This window comes from Cystoisospora suis, assembly GCF_002600585.1.
Source record: "Cystoisospora suis strain Wien I chromosome Unknown contig_3446, whole genome shotgun sequence".
NCBI classification, from domain to species: Eukaryota; Apicomplexa; class Conoidasida; order Eucoccidiorida; family Sarcocystidae; genus Cystoisospora; species Cystoisospora suis.
Window position 1 is genome coordinate 1,243 of NW_027156241.1, and position 17,805 is coordinate 19,047.

The 17,805-nt window shown below is 52.2% G+C and overlaps 4 protein-coding genes across 4 annotated transcripts; 2 read left to right on the plus strand and 2 right to left on the minus strand.

Annotated features, from left to right (window-relative positions):
- CSUI_006739 (uncharacterized protein) lies at nt 1-828 on the plus strand. The gene has a single exon (XM_068066892.1). The coding sequence runs from the start codon at nt 250-252 to the stop codon at nt 631-633; it is 384 nt and encodes a 127-aa protein (XP_067921124.1). The 5' UTR covers nt 1-249; the 3' UTR covers nt 634-828.
- A 678-nt stretch (nt 829-1,506) lies between these two features.
- CSUI_006740 (sad1 unc family c-terminal) lies at nt 1,507-11,986 on the minus strand. The gene is made up of 10 exons (XM_068066893.1): nt 10,164-11,986; nt 9,119-9,355; nt 8,353-8,625; nt 7,468-7,751; nt 6,316-6,669; nt 5,681-5,783; nt 5,060-5,120; nt 4,365-4,469; nt 3,305-3,491; nt 1,507-2,829 (listed from the first exon to the last, which is right to left on the minus strand). Exons 1-10 carry the CDS (start codon nt 10,540-10,542, stop codon nt 2,311-2,313), a joined length of 2,502 nt encoding a protein of 833 aa, XP_067921125.1. The 5' UTR covers nt 10,543-11,986; the 3' UTR covers nt 1,507-2,310.
- Nucleotides 11,987-13,029: 1,043 nt separating this feature from the next.
- Nucleotides 13,030-15,130, minus strand: CSUI_006741 (uncharacterized protein). Its single transcript, XM_068066894.1, has one exon. The coding sequence runs from the start codon at nt 14,021-14,023 to the stop codon at nt 13,466-13,468; it is 558 nt and encodes a 185-aa protein (XP_067921126.1). The 5' UTR covers nt 14,024-15,130; the 3' UTR covers nt 13,030-13,465.
- CSUI_006742 (uncharacterized protein) lies at nt 14,879-17,096 on the plus strand (the record flags this gene model as incomplete). The annotated part of the gene is made up of 2 exons (XM_068066895.1): nt 14,879-16,014; nt 16,471-17,096. Exons 1-2 carry the CDS (start codon nt 15,894-15,896, stop codon nt 17,094-17,096), a joined length of 747 nt encoding a protein of 248 aa, XP_067921127.1. The 5' UTR covers nt 14,879-15,893.
- Between the last annotated feature and the right edge of the window lie 709 nt (nt 17,097-17,805).

Below are 17,805 nucleotides of genomic sequence, written 5' to 3' on the forward strand. Positions count from 1 at the left end.
GATGAAGTTTGCTCACTCAGGACGTGCCAAGATTCAGCAGTCCGGCCCGTTGTGTCGATTGGGAGCCCTCGACGACCCAAAGAACGACCTTCAGAGGACTTATTTGAGAGCCTTCGAAAAAGGGACCTGCTGACTTCAGGATGCTAACTAGGAGAAACATCTACATGACGGGCTCTTGTCCGATGTAATGTCGGCTGCTGACTTGGGGTGCATCCGGTTCGCCTTATCTCGCACTTTGGAGGCCACAAGATGTGCTATGTAGTGCGCTGCCACCGTGCCGGGGATGCGTTCGTAAATAACCTGCCTTGCGCTTTGAAGTATCACATATCCTGTTGTGCTGGTGTCCGCGATCACCTGTGCCGGCTCACCTCAATCGATGTGGCCCTGCCTGGAGGACTAGAGACCTCAGAACCGACAGAAGCATTCTTCTTGGGTGTCTGGTCCGACCATTACAGCCGTTGGGACGTGGCGAGCCGAAACATGCTTTTCTTCAGCTCGAGATCTGGGGAAAACACTCAGAGAACCTCTCCAAGGCAACCAAGATGGGCTGACGCCACCCCACAATGCTCAAGTGGTGTGTTGCCCGCACAGTGTAGCTGCCCCGGCATTGGGTTTTATTCATACAGCCTATAACGTGTGGATGGCTGCTCGGCATGCACGTGGTGAGCGTAATCCTGCTTAGCTTTTATGCATACCACGTCAAACTTGTACATGGCTGCCCGGGATGAACGCTGCGAGCGTAAACCGGTTTACCCGGTTCCTCATTTATCCATTGATGTTCTCACACTCGTGCTTCGTTGAGCTGGTGCTGCGGTACTCCCGCCCAAGACACAGACGCAAGTGGACGTTAGCCACAGGGTGGCAGTGGGAAAGGATACTTGAATCCGTTGAGGAAGTAAGCTGAAGTGTGTTCTGAAGGCGTACGCGACTCTCGTGTACTGTTCACAGGCACGAGAGCGTGGGCTGTCATACAGCATTGTGTGGCGACGTCAGTGATGCTCGCACAAGCTGGAGCAGTCAGAAGTTGCGCAGAGCGAACCCAGTGCTTGTGCCAAACAGGGCGGAGTGGACTTCCTTTGGGAGGACGTAGATCTCCGCGGCAACCGAGCTCGTCTGTTGCTAGCCAGTTCTACTTCCGCGCGTTTGCTGCACCAGATGCGGAGTTATAACACGGACAGGCACTACACCTGAGAAATACGAATGTGTTCATATTCCCCCGCCTATTTGAGCTATCATTTTTGCTTGCACTGAAAGAGGAGTGAGGGGAAGCAGCTGGACTACAACCCGCAGGCGAAGTGACCTAAAGCGTGTCTGGGTGTGAGTCCACCCAGCCGGCGTGAGCTTCCAACGCAGCATTGACGTATTGAACTATAGTTTGTTTTTTACGATTGCGGCGCGACCTGGAAAGGCGCCGGCCCTGTGCCTCGTATTGGCGCATTTAATGTCGGAGCTAGCTACCACACAGCTCCGCGCAAGAAAGTCTTTCTTTACAGGAGGACAGATTGCTCTGAAGAGACACTCGCCTTCTCCACGGAAGGCGGCAACGAGAATTGGTCGTTTAGCTATTCCTTCCGCGAAACACGTAGTCGTTTTCCGTGAAAAAAGAAAGAATGCCGTGACCGAGACGCGCCCGCTTCAGAAACGTCCTGCATGAACAAGGTTTTCACTTTGGGAGCTGCTGTTAGTCAAGCCAGACAGATGACACCCCCACTCCCCCCTTCACTAAGCCCACGTGAGCCGGCCTCTTCTTGTCCAGCCACTTCGCAAAAACCCCTTACTATTCAGAGCTCACAGTGTGAAAGTCCCGTCCTCTTTCCTCGTTCTGTGGGTTAAACGGGACTCCTGTTCCCAGAGGAGGCAGAGACTGCCTTCGCACTGCCTGTCTCAACTAAGAAAGCGGAACACAGCTCTCAAGGAAAGCGAACACCTCGGATTTACAGGGATCAACCGGCAGTCCTTCGTACTCGGTCTTTGCTTCATTATCGAAACTGCTCGTTCCTGCCCCCTCGGCTTGTTCTGTGACCATCTGTCTTTCTGGATGTTTCCCTATTTTTCCTCCCCGTCCGGACACCTCAGTTCTTCGCTGTTGCGGAGAATGAGGACACAACAGGACGGAGCAGCTGAGCTTCAAACCAGCGACAGAGACATCGGAGAAATAGCATCTTCGGGTCTAGGTAGCATAGGACCTGCTACTCTGCTGCAACATACTGCACATCACCTCAGTTCTACTAATACAGTCGTTATCCGACGTTCTTTGGCTCCTTCATGTTTCCTGTCCGGTTCCTTTGTCCGCTAAAAAAAAGTTGTTTGCTACGGCTGATGTCTCCCTGAAGGAAACGCTTTGTCTCCGTGTACGCGTAGTCTATACACACACGTATACGAATGCCCGAAGTTATTCAGAAACTCGAAAACAATTTTGCGCAAAGGCAGAGAATGCTTCCTCTCTTTTAGTTCGAAGAAGGACAATTTCTTTCTTTCCACAACTTCATACTCGCCAAGAAATACCCTTTTATCTTGGGTAGATGTTACGGCAGCCGAAGAGGTCGATCTTCCTCTCCCGCCTGAGAACTCAGAAAACGGCCATATCAACTTAGAGAGCCGACCAAAAATCCCCAAAACAGATTCATCATTCGACGTTTCTGAGCTGCCTCCCTTTGGTTTCCGGTTGAAACTCATTTTGCCTTGTGCTTGCGTTGCTTCGATAGAAGGCGAACGCCATCTGGATACTGCTCGGGGATCTTCGTAACCCCACAACCGGAAGCGACGCGGAGCGCTTGGTGTAAAGAGCTCGGAAGCGACATCGTCTATAGCCACGGATGTAACGAAGACCTAGGTTCGTCAAAGAAATGCAACAGACGGACAGCGGTCAGGAAGATATGAATGAAAGAGGACATTTTCAGCAGAACGTCGTAAACCCGTAGAAAAGTCCTAATGCCAGGAAGCGTACACTGCATGAACGCAGCGTGGTGTAGACATCCTGAACTTCGGGAGAGATAGAAACAAACTTGATTACGTTGCACACGCACCTCGAAAAAGACGTAGTGCGGGCTCTCCGACTGAAGGAGACGCGAAACCTAAACTAAGAACGTAACGCGCAAAGCACGTCTCTACCAAGCTGCTGACTAATATGTAGAAGACGCCAGTACAGTCGCCGGATACCAGAGAATACCCTGTAATTTTTGAAAACCAGCAGTACAGTGCTGACATCAAGCGTTTCCACTACGGAGGACTGACTGACATGAACGAAGGGTTCATGAAAGAAACATGGGCAAGGCTATAGAGGGCATTACGTGTTGAGACTTACCGCAGTAGGCAGCTGGATAGTAATATCGCCTCTTTCTCCCTTGAAGGCGTAGCAGTTTCCGGCATGCCTCCCGGGCTGAAGCACCACTGACGGCTTCTTGTGCGCCCAAAACCCTGCGAGGCCAGAAGCCTCCTCAGCCTCTTCTCCTCGCACCAAGCTCCACATCGCGGCCGATACACTCGACGACCTGAAAGGATTGTTGCCAGCAAGAAACAATAGTCCGCAAGTATACTGACTACTTCTTACTCGCGTCTCTCAACTGCACATATACAGTGTTATTCATCGACATAAATTACATACCTGGGGTCTACGTTTACTGTTGCTGAAAAACGAAGATAATCTATTGACAGACGTATGCGCTTCCGTGAGGGTATGTGTATGTACGCTGTGCCTTCAAAATGAAGTCCCACGAACAACTCTCGTGTCCCAGTGATGACGACCTCGGAAACATTGCGTGACACGTCTTTTTCGCGTTCGTGAAACCACACGCCTCCTCGTGTCTAAACCGGGACAACTACACCCCCGCGGGGAACACACATGTGCGCATCCATATCTGCGGCACGTCTCCAGAGCGACACGAGACATACGCTAAAAACCGCGTCTAGATGGATGTAATTGTCCGCGTCTGCTTGTAGAGCCCCACGGGAAAATCTGACAAACACTTCGCGCAGAAGCGAGCACCAACGCAACCTCGAGTAATCGATTGCCGTTTCTAGGCTCGGCCCTCCATGCGAAACGTGTGGCAGTACCACCATTCCTTTCATGCACGAATAGTGACTATACCGATGCTCACCCTTGACTGGTGACCGAGTGAGGAAAACCCACGGTACGGCTTTCTGTATGGAAAACGGCTGGCTATATGTGGACTACTTTTTGCATTGAGAACCTGGATTTTGACACGAGACCCTGTAACAGCCCGAGGGACTTCACGAATATGACCATGTGTACAACCACAAGGTGACACGTTTACGTGAACTCCCTTGGTGAGGGATTTTTGCTGGAGCCGTGAGCCTGGCAGAAGCGAGAGATCCCAGGACACGAAAAGCTTTTGAGTGATTACCAGGAGGGAGGCTTAATGAGAGGTGGAGCGGTTTCGGCTGTCACGATGCGCCCGCCCAGAGATTCCAGTGCCCAATCCACTAGTCGTTCTTCATCAACCACGAGTCTGCAGCACAGCGAGCCGAACTCCACAGTATATGGACACCACGTCGCTTGGATATGTACACCTGAGATCATCTTGAGACGGACTTCATAAACGATTTGACCTTTAGGTACCTCACTGCTGTCGCGCCGACAATTTGTGAACCCAGACGTAGTGACTGAGTAACAAGAGTGACAGTAGTGCGCTCTGTCTTCTGCGCACGGTAGCCAGCGAGATAAAAAGTGTACTAAAGGTTCCATCCGAACAACGAGGCAGAAGGTTCACACAAGGAAAAAAAACTAGGATGAATATGCCGGCTATGAAGAGACCGGCGAGAATGTCTCACACTTTCCGCGCGAAGTAAACAATCCTCGACGGCACTGGTGGCCTATAGAAGACATTCAACCGTTTCTTTCTACCTCCTTTCGAAAGTGAATTTGTACGGAAAATGAAAGCAGAGTTTATCTGAAGAACACACCGCCTGCCGACGTGTATGCCTCCTTGTCCATCTAAGTCCGTCACTTAAGCTCAAAAGAGACCAATGATCGAGCAATCTTGTTTGGGAAAGGGAGGACACCACTGACAGGATGAAGACAGGATGCTCTCCGGCTTACTGGGTGTGAAGCTCCTTGACTTTGCGCTCGAACTCGGGGGTCAGAATGCCCTGCTTCGATCCTGGAAAAAACAGGTATGCATATACACACACGAACTTGAGAACTACGGCGATGGACGCACACACAATTCAGAGTATGAGAGACTCGAGAGTACCGTTCACCACTTTCTGACTGAATAACAGCATCACGAGAGAAAGAAAAGCACACAACCTTCAACCCGGTAACACCCCTATGCGGACAAACATTCCTGGTAACACCCCAGTCACGCACACCGGTGCAGCTAGGTCACAGTTGACAAATCATACACTGGATTGTACGGCTGAGCTGCAGTGGTGGGCTCGAGACTTTCGAGCCAACAAGAGCCTGAAGGAACTCCGGCTACAAGGGTCCTGTCCCTGATCAGAGTGCACTCTTCCACTGTTCCTTTCCCTTGCCTTCCGATGGTTTGATGAACGACACGGTGCGCAGAAAGTAAAAAATACACACGGGATCTGAAAATCTTAGAAAGAAAAACACAACACTGGAATACACAAACAATGGATTCAGGTTATGAGCGGATCAATACCCCTACTAGCTCTCAGGCGGACGGAGCTACAGTTGAAACCGTCCCGAACACCTTACCTACGTCCTCTTGTTGTTTAGCAAGCTTTTCAATCCGCATCTGAAGACTGTCAACTGCCACTTCCAAAGCCTCGTTCCGGCGCCCTATACCTCGAACTTCCTCCTGAAAGAAACTTCAGCATAGAACCTTACGCCACGCTACAGTACGGCTCGTTGGGTTTCCGACTGGCGAGAGCGGCAAAACAGAAAACCGTAAAGGCGGAAAACGGATCACTAAAATCACAGCCTTCACATGACCGCCTCTCCTCCCCCATACGACACCACACTACTGCCTACCTCATAGTGAGACCATTCGAGGAGACGGAGAGTGTATGCCTCCACAGTCCACAAAAACGACGGTACTGGCCTCTCAAGCAAATTCACCGCTTGAGTTCAAACGTTGCCAGAAGGCCGAGACGCTAGGAAACGACGCCCTGCCTGGGAAACGCATTTGCGGGCAACCCCTGCCTGTGTTGTGGCAACTCTATTTTTTTAGTGAATCCTTCTCCTCTTCTCCATCTCCAACAATGGACAGAGCGACAGAACACAGGCAGAACACGGCTGAGAGGCACACCACAACCGAACGACTGGATCCCCGTCCAGAGTGCCGTATGCTTGGCTTTCATGGCCCCTGGTGACTAGCGGAAGCTGGCTACCTGTAGAGTGTCGACTGTGTCGAAGACGCGATTCCTGGAAGACGGTTGAGAAACACTCCTTTCGGATTCATCGCCGCCACTTTTCTCTATCACCCCGACTTCCTCCTGGAGACGTTGCAACGCTTGCTGGAGCTCGTGCTTCTGTTGAGTCTGAAGCTCATCCTGAATTTGTTTGGACAGAGAGTTGACTTGCTTTTTCAACTGTAGCTGTATGCGTTCTCGATATTCACGCAGTGCCTCTCGTTCTTCTTGCAGTTCTTCTCGTAGCTTTTGTATCTCTTCATGCCACATTCGCCATGCCCCGCTTGAACCCGCGTTGAAAGAGGTAAAGTTCCGGCCCGACCCCGTTGCTGCCTGATTGGGGAAAGAAAAGATCTGAGTTTCACAGTGTATGCTTTGTTCGACAAGGCCACATCTACGGTATGTAGCTAATTTGACGTAAGCCGCACGACTCACACAGCAACACACAGGTAAAGCTATGCCACCGGACCCTGGTCACCTCCATGTCCAATCTGAATACAGAGGGAAGCACCGCGAATAGTGATATATGTACACGCGAACATACAAAGCTAAACACAAGACTAGATTGCTAGCTCCTCATATGGACAGATTCATACACGTCCAGGAAACATGCGAGACAAGAGCCACGTTGCATCGTGTTCTACCGAACGGATACAAGATTTGAAGGTACTGAGACAAGATAGAAGCTCCGCTTACCCGGACTATCCCCTCGCTCAACCTGAAGTGGAGGGAAACGGCCGCAGTCTCGTCGTGTTTAAGAAAGTAGATCAGCGAGTATCTAGGACCACGATTTTATACATTCGTAACAGTGCTATGAGTAATGTAACGTTCGTGCTTACAGGTAACCATTCTAGTCGTTTTGAAGTAGGTGCGATCATTAAGGCGGACAAACATGTGAAAAGGGAAGGTTCCCGGTTTTCTACGGACGACTTCACAAACTGTTCAGTTCAGTCAAATCAGAAGGTGGTCTAAGTTCCCAGCAAGAAAGACGGCCGCAACATGACTTGCTCCTTCCACGTGCAGTGCAAGCGAATAAAAGCGTATTGGATGCAGTGTATATTCAGACGATCTGAAAGAAATGACAGTCGTGCGTGTGTCGTATGTGCCTGCACATGAGTCTCGCACACATACCGTCGTTGACAAAGTGTCCTCCATAGTAGACCCAAGGTTCCTGTATATGGTATAGATAGCACACGTGAGGAATCCGAAGAAGAGAAGAAAGGAAGGTCCTCGTCGCCTCAAGACACCAATCAATACGCTCGTTAAATCCTCAGTGTCGAAAGCAACTCTCTGCGCTTTGATTTTCAAGCCCCTGTTGGGTTCTGGAGAAAGGCCCGGAGTTCCCTGATTCTTCCTCCTCTTCCACAGACCAGACAAAGATGAGAAGGGCGAGACAGAGGTGAACGAAGATAAATCTGAGAGCAGTTGGTAAGGACAAGCGAACATGCATCGGAAGACAAGGAAAAACACGCTGAATGTCGAAGTGCTACCTCGCTTTATTCCTTTGTTCAAGAACGGGCGACCCCACTGCTTACGATACAGGAGAAAAGTGACCACGCCTAGGTACTCTAACTCAGGAAGAAACACATGTGAGTCGACTGAGCGGATTTATAGAAAAAAGTGAGAAGGCACATCGGTTTTTGCACAATTTTTCTCTCTGCTCGCTATCGAAGTAGAGAGAAGACGACTGTAGACACGAGGCGAGTCATGCCTTCGGCCGCACTCGTGATACCCATAACTCCTTCACCCGTGACCCGTAGGTATGAGCCTCCAGCTATGTATCTTTCGGCTATTGAAGGTACACGGTCCGACATATCTCGCTCAATACGTATTGGCCGCTTGCTCGCCGTCAGTTACTTTACCAAAGATCTTCGTGCCCACTCTGCCCGAACTCTGCTGAAATGACAGAATGAAGTAGAAAACAGTAGCCAAATTACAAACAGAGAAGTGTAAAAAAGTGAGAGCAAGCGAGCCTGCGGCACGGTGGCCGCCTCTCTTCGGGTCCTTGTGTTTTACCTGGGGTCCCTGGAAGGCACTGCGCGTCGCACGGGTAATGTGACGACTCTCCTTTTCTTCCACTCCTTCCATCGTGCCATGCTGGACCAGCGGGAGTTGGCATGCCCCTGTGCTTCATACCTCTCCAAGCAGGAGGCGCGAGAGTCGAAAGTAACGACGCACCAAGCTGCTGTATGTCCTCGCGTTCGTAAGCTGCGGGTTTCGGTGTCGGAGGAAGAGAACCTTCGAGGCCTTCACATCCCAGAAAGGGAAGCGAACGACGAGCATGCATGACTGAGGAAAAAGAGAGGACACATCATCCTCCTACATACGAGAACCGTTCATGGGAGAAGACGTGCATTCAAAGGACTCAAACGGTCGGAGGCGCAATAGCGAGCGACACAAGCGAAGTCACCAGGCTCCCCAGCGTAGGTACAAACACTCACACACTCTGATGGCCAGGTACTCAGGAAAAGGCCGAGTCAGAGCAAGGGCGTTTCGCGAAACAACCGGCATAGTTTCCCTACACTGAAGCTTTATATGGCTTGAAACACTCAAGAGACAGGCAAGCGCCGCCCAGCAGCTGCGTACAGAAGCCTCCGGAAAGAAGACACGGCAAAAAAATTTCTTTCTTCTCGCGAGTGTCCGCATGAGGCCACAGGTCCTGCCGGGCCAAATGAGTAGCAGTCCGGACACATGATCAACTATCTTACACTTTGGGTCAAACACAGTTACACAAATCCCGCCCTCCGGAAAACTGAAAGTAAGCATCTGCGTTTACACGTACGTATACTACCCCAGAGAGACACCCGCCGCGGCGGAGGCGGTGGGGCAAGACGCTGATCTCCTTCCCCCTCTGCGTCATTCGCAAGAGGCTGGCGTTCTAAGCGAAAACTTCCAGTGGAGGTTCGTCCATGGCTCCGCAGCCTCGACAAATCTTGTCTTAAAGGCGAGGCATCGACTGAAGATTCCTCCTCGTCGGGAAGTTCGTCACTCTCCTCATCCGGCTCGCCAGACAAGGAAGCTTGGCAGACAAGCAAGAACGAAACAAAACAGCGTAAAAGCGAAATCAAACGATTGCAGGATTAGATGCCAGATCTGGTTCGTACTTGTGTCGCACACACACACGACCGACCTCGCCACGGTGTACTGACACGCCATGCGGGTGCTGGCTGTGAACAAGGCGAACACAGAGTGCCGGGCTGCAGGGTCCCCAGTAATCTCTAGCTCAACCTAAACGATCTCGCACATCATTCGAGTGTGTGTGGCGCGGAAGCTTTCATCGACAGAAGAGAGTACTCAATTTGTGACATGTTTCTTTCCTGGGTTGTGACGTCTCTTGTCTTTTCGTCTCGCCAATGAGAGAAAAATAAAGCACACGAAAGGACAGACACGAAAAAGAAGAGAAAGAGCAAAGAGATACATTAACAGCACACCGATGGGTGACCCCACACACATGGAAGTGTACAGCTACGTGGATGGAAGCGGAAACAAAGCAGACACCTTCTTCGTCGGTTCTCTCCTCTCCTCCGGTTGACTTGACTCTCGGCGTGGCTGCATTCTTTCTTCTTTTCAGCGGCACCTCTGCCATACTTGCTCAGTCTTTCTACTCTCAGGAACGGCCTCTCAGCTCTGCAGCAGATGCAGCCGCAGGCACACGATCTATAGTAAGGTATATATGCGCATTCAGACTGTCCCTTCTTCGTATAATCACTAGCAGATCGGTACTTATGCAGACAGAAACTTGGGGTTTCAGTTTGTGCTCTTCCAGAACGGTACACCGCGTGTGACTCCGGGCACCCAGATTCTGCCTCCTTGCTGCATACCCTTACCCTCGTCTTCCTGCTCATCTTGTTCATCCACTACATACTCTTCCTCCTCGTCACCCCTTCTCTCTTCCAGGGCCTCTCGCACAGATCCCCGAGAATGCCATTCATGCTGAATTTCCTCTTCGACCACATGGTCGTCCTGAGCATAACCGAACTGCAAGACTCCCCCTGCAGTTCCATACTCGTGGTCGTGAGCCTCTGGATCGCCACGCTGTTGAAGAAGGACAGGACGCGTGAGGCGACGGTGACCTTCAACCATATATGTGGAAGAAGAAGGGGAAGGACCAGAACTGATTGGTTTCTGTCCCTCTACCAGCGTGTGCTGTTGATGTACAGGCGAGTATGCGAGGTGCTCGGCACGCTTGAAGCCGGACGGCGACATCGTCACCAGAGATTGCGAAGTGTGGTGTCCGTTCGTACGGACTCAGACATCACCATTACAGTAAGACTGCCGTTTGGTAGCCGTCGACAACCACCGGAGATAGCTCGGACAATAGAGAAATGTCCACAGTTTGAGACTAAGTTCGGGAGTCGCAGCTGATCTACAAACTATCATGCGCCCGTCTCAAAGGTGTATGGGCGTCCCGTCTGTCCGGGAGCACACTTCTTTGGCCTTATGTGAGAGGTCATTCTCATTGCGGGAAACCGCCTTCATCCGCCATAGTATGCTAGAAAGCAAAGACGCCGTCCCAGGTAGACGCCGATTCCGAATGCGTCACATGACAGCTCAGAACGGCGCACCATACAACGGGCTAACAAAAAAGTCGGACCCACCTAAAGAACGAGACAGTAAATCGGACCCTGGGTGAACCTAGTGCTGCAAAAGAAAGGGCTAGTAAAAGCGTGACCGCGGAAGACGTGTGAGGAGAGGGAAGACAATGCCCGTGAAAGGAATCAGCAACAGAAAACAACGGCAGGCTGCGGTTGACAACTGAAGACGTCGACGTGTGTCCCTGGAAACTTCTTGCAGAAAGAGCACATACCACGTCGTGAGTGGTTCTCAAAGGAAAGGCTAGAAGTAAGAAGCGCCCTTAGGCAACCATCTAACCGGATCTGAGGTGGGAAAAAGTAGCTGTGTCTCGTTACCGAAGACACGCACTCCCCCGGACCTCGAAAGGTACGGGCTAAGAAAGTGGGCCAGGTTTGAAAAAAAGGTGTTAGGAACAGTCTGATGTACTTTCAGCGCAGCTTGAAACGGAGAACTTCCAATCATGCTTTTCTCCTTCCTGTCACCGGAATGGGCTGAAAACCCTGACACCCCTTCGGTAATTCATGTTCCCAACTTCGACGGGTCGTTTCCCCGGGAGTTGAGACGCATGCATGCATGCAAAGAAACCTGGCCACAGCGCGGCGCTGCCATGCCGGACTCTGGGACTGCAACACTTCAAGCAGGCTCGGGCTCGTGTCCATCACTCCTGACTAGTTCGCTTCCCGCCAGGAGAAGTTACTTCTCTTGAACAAAGGGAAAAGCCTGGTTGGTTACCCGGATTGCTTTCGATTTGGAGGTCGTCTGTTTGTGCTAGTTCTCTCTCCTCGGCGCCGTCGAGCTACGTGGACAAGCTCATCAGCACAACGGTACATCGCCTTCGGACCGGGTGGCGCGCGCTGCTGGAGTCATATGGTAGCCTGTATCCTTTACTGTCTGGCACTGGCAATACTGGTCCCTGTTTTCTTCCTGCTTGGGTTGCATATCGAATACGGAGAGAGGCCTCGAAGCTGCATAAACACGCAAGAGCAGACAAGAGGGTAGAGACCTCCACTTGTCATCCCGAAGCTGTACTCTATATTGCATAGCCAGGATATGTACCCGTGCGGCATCTCTTCTTTCACCTGGGAATGTCTTCCTCTCTTCAGATGCCCGTGCCCTTATCGAGACTCTCAGGAAACTACTGCCGTCCTTCCTGTAAGGCTGTTCGGGGCGACCAGAATATGAGAAATTCCACGGAGCCCGTATCCCGGGAGATCGTACAATTCTGCCACTCACGAACCCACTCCCAGCTTCACACTAAATGCTCGTTAGTTTCGTGTCGGACTCAGCCGTTGAAGTTGTCCCCCCGGCGGCTTATTCGCCGGAGAAGAAACTGGGGAGATCGAGGCGGCACTTTGAATTGAAGCACCTTTCCACGTGCGGATGAGTACAGCATCCGTAAGCGACACATCATAGACGCAATGTGACCTTCTGTGGCAGAGTTTTACATCGTCTTCAGTCAGAGCTGTCGTCTGTTCGACTGATGACGGAGTGACAGACAGAGGGCCGTGACCCTTTCTGTGCGACGGTGAGGATAGTTCACCACAGCTATGCTTTATTGGTCAGGGTTCTTCAAACAGACGTAGTACATTGTCGCTAGGAAACAGCGCCTCTTCGGAAGCCCAAACCTCGTGGAAGAGTGCACTCGATCAGCAAGCACTTCACTGCACTTTTTCTAACAAAACCGTCGTCTGTACCACTGGGGAAATGCGGTAACACCTCCGCTTATCACCGTCTCAACAGCGTGTCCTGGACACGCTGTTGGCCGACTGTAACTCTGTGAGCCGTAGACGCTCGCCTACAACCATCAGAATCTACGACGTGTGTAGCACCGCACGAGGAAGCCGCGCTGGCAATAAAGCACACCCTCTCCGTTTTACACCATCGGTCGAACTAGCCGCTGCAATGTGAGAACTGGGGGCGCCCGAGCTATGTTGAGATTGTGATTGACCCCGGCGGGGTTTGTGACAGCAATTGACGGGCAATTTTGAGGTCGGAACCAGTCCGCGCACCGAAGACATGCAATCAGTCAGGTCACGCGGCGGCACTGTCTGGGGAGAGGTTATGGAATATCTCGACTACGCAGCGCACACCAGAAATTGGATCACTCTCACTGAAAAAAAAGCTGCGGAGGGCTCACAGCACCCGCAGACTTGTCGCAACGAGTACGTTTGCGTGTACGAGAGCGCGACTGGGCAGTTTCAGCAGGTGCCCTTGGCAGGGCCAACCTCAACACGGCAAAGAAGCCGCGGCAAAAGCGGAGACCAGGAAAGCAGAGTCAAGTCAAGGAGTTTCTTTTGGTCAACGCAGAATGCGGAGACACCACGAAACAGCATAAGCACCTGAGCAAGGTACTGCTGCTGACACAGAGAGCCAACAGTGCTGACCAAAGCTAAGTTGACATATACTCGCACTAATTCAAACCTTGTCACACCAGCTGTGGTGAACTGGCGTAGGAAGGGCAAACAAATCTGCCGGACAGGTGGCGCCCGCTAAGCGTGCGATAGCGTTGCCAAGATGGCACTTCGGCCAAAAGTGAGAACTGCTTGCGCATCAATCAATGTAGCTTCGCCCAGTCGCTGCCCGACGGGTGTGGGTTTTCGCTTATCCAAAAGCTCCGGCACTGAAGAGAAGGGGACGGCCGGCTTATCACGGACTCAAGTCTTTCTGCTACTTCGGTGTCCACTATTCTCTTCTTCGGCATCGGGTCGCCGTCCTCGACTTTCACGTTAGTCTCCCTTTGGCCCGGAGCACTGTCCATCGCTAGACTACTTCCCGCCCGCGCCTCGCGTGAAGGAGCTGGCACAAGAAAAACGTCGTGCTCCCGGGGACAGGCAAGGCTGTGGCTTCGCTTTCTGGAGAAGCTCGACCTCGTCAACTGTAGCCACCGGAACGACCGTGCCAGCTCTTCGAGCTCGTCCCCCTCTATTGGACCGCTAGGGTCTTTCGCCCAGTGGCCGTCGAAGCAAGCAGTGCAAGAAGAGCCACAACTACACAGCGGAAAGCTTGCTGACGCTGCGGCCTGAGTTAGCTTGTTCACAAACAACTGAAAACGTGGGTCCAAACAGGTCCCTTCCTCCGAAGAGGACAGTTCACTGGAAAGGTGTGGCGACATTCCACCTACAATACCGTGTCCTTCAAGCTTCTTGCCGACAGACAGATTGGGTCACTTCACCGCGTACACTGGCACATCGGAAACAAGTCAGATCGCGTGACAGTGCATGTCGGGCACGTATCCTGGGGAAAGGGCTGACAGCACAGAAACTGCGGAACAATCAAAGCATTTCAAAGAGCTGAAGCCAGGGCAGCGGGGGCCACAGAATTCCAGTGGCAACTGACACAGCCACGGGGCGAAGTCGGAAAACTCACCGCTACAAAAAAAAAAAACAACTACCGCGACGACAAAGAGCGTCTTTGACTAGCCCAGCGGTGAGAGACCTTGTGACCCACGTTGCGGCAAGGCACATACTGACGTGAAGCCGAGTGCAAACACCGAAAAACTTCTTTGCTAGCTGCGAAAGTTCGGGGTTTCCCCAGAACGCCAGAGAATCACAGGCTCGCGCACGACACGGACGCACCAAAATCTAGCAAACTGCGGAGAAAATGAACACATCAAGCAGAAGCTAGGAGGCTCGGCCAGGCTCTTTCCAATGTCAACCGCCATATAACCCCGACGGTCCGACGGCGCACGGGTCTAGGGAGGAAAGGAGACGAGAAAAAGAAGAGCTGTCGGTGGTCTTGAGTACCATTGGACTGCTTTCTCACCGTAAACACCATCTCACTGCTACGGAGCTCACAACGGCAACCGGTTAACCGGGCAGCGAGCTCTGAATCGTTGACCGGTCACTGCAGCAGACTCTTGCTAACGGCACCTGCAAGAGAACAAGGAAGCCACATCAGCGAGCGCGGATAGAAGACCAACTGAGTGGAAATGACTGCACTGCCATGGGGCAAGAAAAATTCATTGCAAAAGGAAACCACTCTACTGCCGCATGCGGAGCCAAGCAGCTCGTGCTGCTGGGGGGTCGCAGGGGAATTTGACGCCGGCGCAAACGGACTAGCTGAATCTGTCATGACCTGTCTGCTCGGATCCTGACAAGGGGCGCAGCTGGCGTCTGTGCAAGCTTTTCCCCGATTCTGAGGCAACCGTTCGCAGGAAAAAAAGCGAATCCCAAGGGGGAGTTGCTGCGGTATCAGCAGCGCGTTATCGTCCGTTCCGTAGTAGCTGGGCCCTCTTGCGGCCGCTGGACCCCCAGTTTGCCTGTGTCTCATGGAGGGGGGCTCGTTCTGCAGTGTTGTTCTTGTTTTTCTCGGACCAAGAGTTTTCTCACGTAAGTACGCTCCCGCCGTCGAGCGCTAAGTGATCAAGTAATCAGCTACCAAAGCAAGTGGGTTGTTCGCCGACCACATCTTCAGCAGCAGGTTAGCTCCCTTCTTGAGGATCGGCGGCCCGTACAGCGTCTGGGTCACGCAGGAAGGGGGGCTCTGAAGTTTGGCACTCAAAGGAATTCGCATCATATCGACGCGCACCACTTCGCCAAGTTATCGTAGCTTGGCGTGCTTTTTTTGCTAGTCTATGCCCGTCTCCTCGGCTACCGAGGGCACTGCCCGTAGTGTTTCACGCTTTTGAATGGGAGTGGTGTGTGCTTGGCTTCCGTTACTACTCTCCCTGGTCCGCAACTTCGACGCTTCGATAGATCTTAGAGTGGCATCTGGATTCCGGCGTAACGTGAGACACCGAACTGCCTTGGAACCCTCTGGCGGCCGGCTCTGTCCTATTTTTTCTGCTTTAGCTCGACCGGACTGCCCTTCTTTCTCAACTCTTCACCCAGTATACTGGAAACCTGTTGCGAGGTTGTCCGCGTCGCCCGTGCCCCCAGTCTCTCTTCTGGTAGTACTTTGGTGAAGACGCCTTTTTTTTTTCCGCCCGATGCTAACAGTGTCCAGTCCCGTGTACGCAGCCGGGTGGGCATTCTACTCAAACCATGTTACGAACAGGGGCGCCGGCGATCCTTCGGAGGCCCTGCAGGCTTTCTCGGCATCATTATGCGAACAGTACTGAAGCATGCTCTCTTCCCGCTATCAAAGAGGAGCGAGACGAAGACGGTGAGAGGATATCGGAGAGTTCTGTATGCCAATCCGGTCTCCATAAACCCCCGTGGGCCGATGTCACATAAGCCGCAAATCCACATCGGGGAAGGTTTCGGAGGTGCTTGCGAGATCGTCACTACTAGGGTCGTCAGTTTGGCAGGGGGTGAAGGCTCCGCTATGCACCTGTATCCCGAGATTCTCGAGAACATGAATGCTCAGCAGCGACCGGTTCACGGCAATTGCTGCCCCAGTCACCGTCTGATTCGTTATCCAAAATCAGTAGCGCGGTTTCCATCACTTTTGTTGTTGCTGGCGCACGTCCTCGCCCTCATCCGGGAGTCTACAGATGGGGTTTGTTGAGTGTATGAATGCCTGCCCGTATTTCTTTGATGTTAGTGACCGCGTCAGAACCTAGGAGCCATCTAAGCTCCGCAAGTGTCTTTCGTTGAATGTAACTGATTGTGCTTGCAGGGTGCTCTGAGGACACGTCACCGCCCCGGACGCCCGTCCAGGCTGATTTGTTGCCTCCCGGTGGCCTTGTTTCTGAGAACGTGTCTTGTCCGGATGGCGTTTCTCCTGCGGGAAAGAAGGGGATAAACCCTGTGTATCTTCTTGGATCTCCCCCGATGCCGGCGACCGTGTATGCAGTCCTCGGCGTACAGCTCGTTTTGGTGTTCCTCCTCTTAGCTCAAAACTTGGGTTTAAAAAAGGAAAGCGAGACATGGGATTTGCGGATAAGCACACTGCAGTCCACCATCGCGGCGCTACAGCGCCACAACGCGCGAAGTGGGAGACGGCGGTTCAGCTGGGCATGTATGCGCGATGATTTCCCTGTGCAGACTTCTGACGAAGAAGCCAGCTATAGCAGCAACGAGAGAAGGGGCATAAAGAGATGTCATGGCGTACTCTTAGAAAGGGAGGAGAAACGCCTGCTCGTGGACTTCCACGATAAATTCACCCACACACAGCAAAGAATACGAAATGCTGTCGACAGTCTAGTGAAGAAGATTCTTGCTCGACTGAAGATCGTCTCCGAGCTCGCTGACGATGTCTTTGCCAGCAACCAGCTCAACAAGCTTTTTGGACATCCAAACTAAGGGTCAGAAAGCGGGGAAACAGGCTTCGAGTGTCGACACCGTGTAGAACGTTCCTTCAACAAGGCAACACGGTACAAGGTCGGGCAGTTTAGCGTCGGATATGCCGACCTCGGTTAGTCTACACACTTGTGATGGAGAGGGTTGCAAGTCACTGCGTATTCTCTATGTGTACGCATCTCGGTGTCGCCACATCTGCGTTTACTTTGATACTCTGCAATGCTCGTCACTCACGAATCTCAGGAGCTTTTTTTCTGGTGGTTTTTTTTTTTTTCGATCCGGCTCGCGAGAGTTGCGGCGAGGAGCTGCAAACAGTCCTTACACATCCGATAGTAGTATAAGTGTCTCAGCTGAGACTTACGGACTAGGAAATACGCGGGCACTCACACACTGCTACGCTTGTGGGGTGGCCACCCGGAGTTGTCCAGGCCCTATCCTGTCTTCTTGTCGGTTTCAACCCACGTTTTTTTAACAAGCAGCTGCACCACACGTCAGTCAGGTGGGTTTGCTGGCGACTGCGTCCCGTTTGCTGACCTCTCGTATCGTGCAGTAGAGTCGTGTGTGCGCGCGTACCAGAAGCGAGGCCTCACTATGCTTTTTAGGTCTCTACATCTAATTGATGAAGAGTTCTAGTTGCGGGACGGCGTTTTTGGCAGAGAAACCTGTGACGGCGGCTGAATGTTCAGATACTTCTGCGGACTCTTGACGACCT

Coding starts and splice junctions, on each gene's coding strand:
- CSUI_006739 (XM_068066892.1), top strand. CDS start 250: ATGTGCTATGTAGTGCGCTGCCACCGTGCCGGGGATGCGTTCGTAAAT.
- CSUI_006741 (XM_068066894.1), bottom strand. CDS start 14,023: ATGTCGCCACACCTTTCCAGTGAACTGTCCTCTTCGGAGGAAGGGACC.
- CSUI_006740 (XM_068066893.1), bottom strand. CDS start 10,542: ATGTCGCCGTCCGGCTTCAAGCGTGCCGAGCACCTCGCATACTCGCCT. Junction 9,356..10,163: donor AGATGAGCAGGAAGACGAGG/GTAAGGGTATGC, acceptor TTGTCTGCCAAG/CTTCCTTGTCTGGCGAGCCG. Junction 5,121..5,680: donor TAAACAACAAGAGGACGTAG/GTAAGGTGTTCG, acceptor TGTTTTTTCCAG/GATCGAAGCAGGGCATTCTG.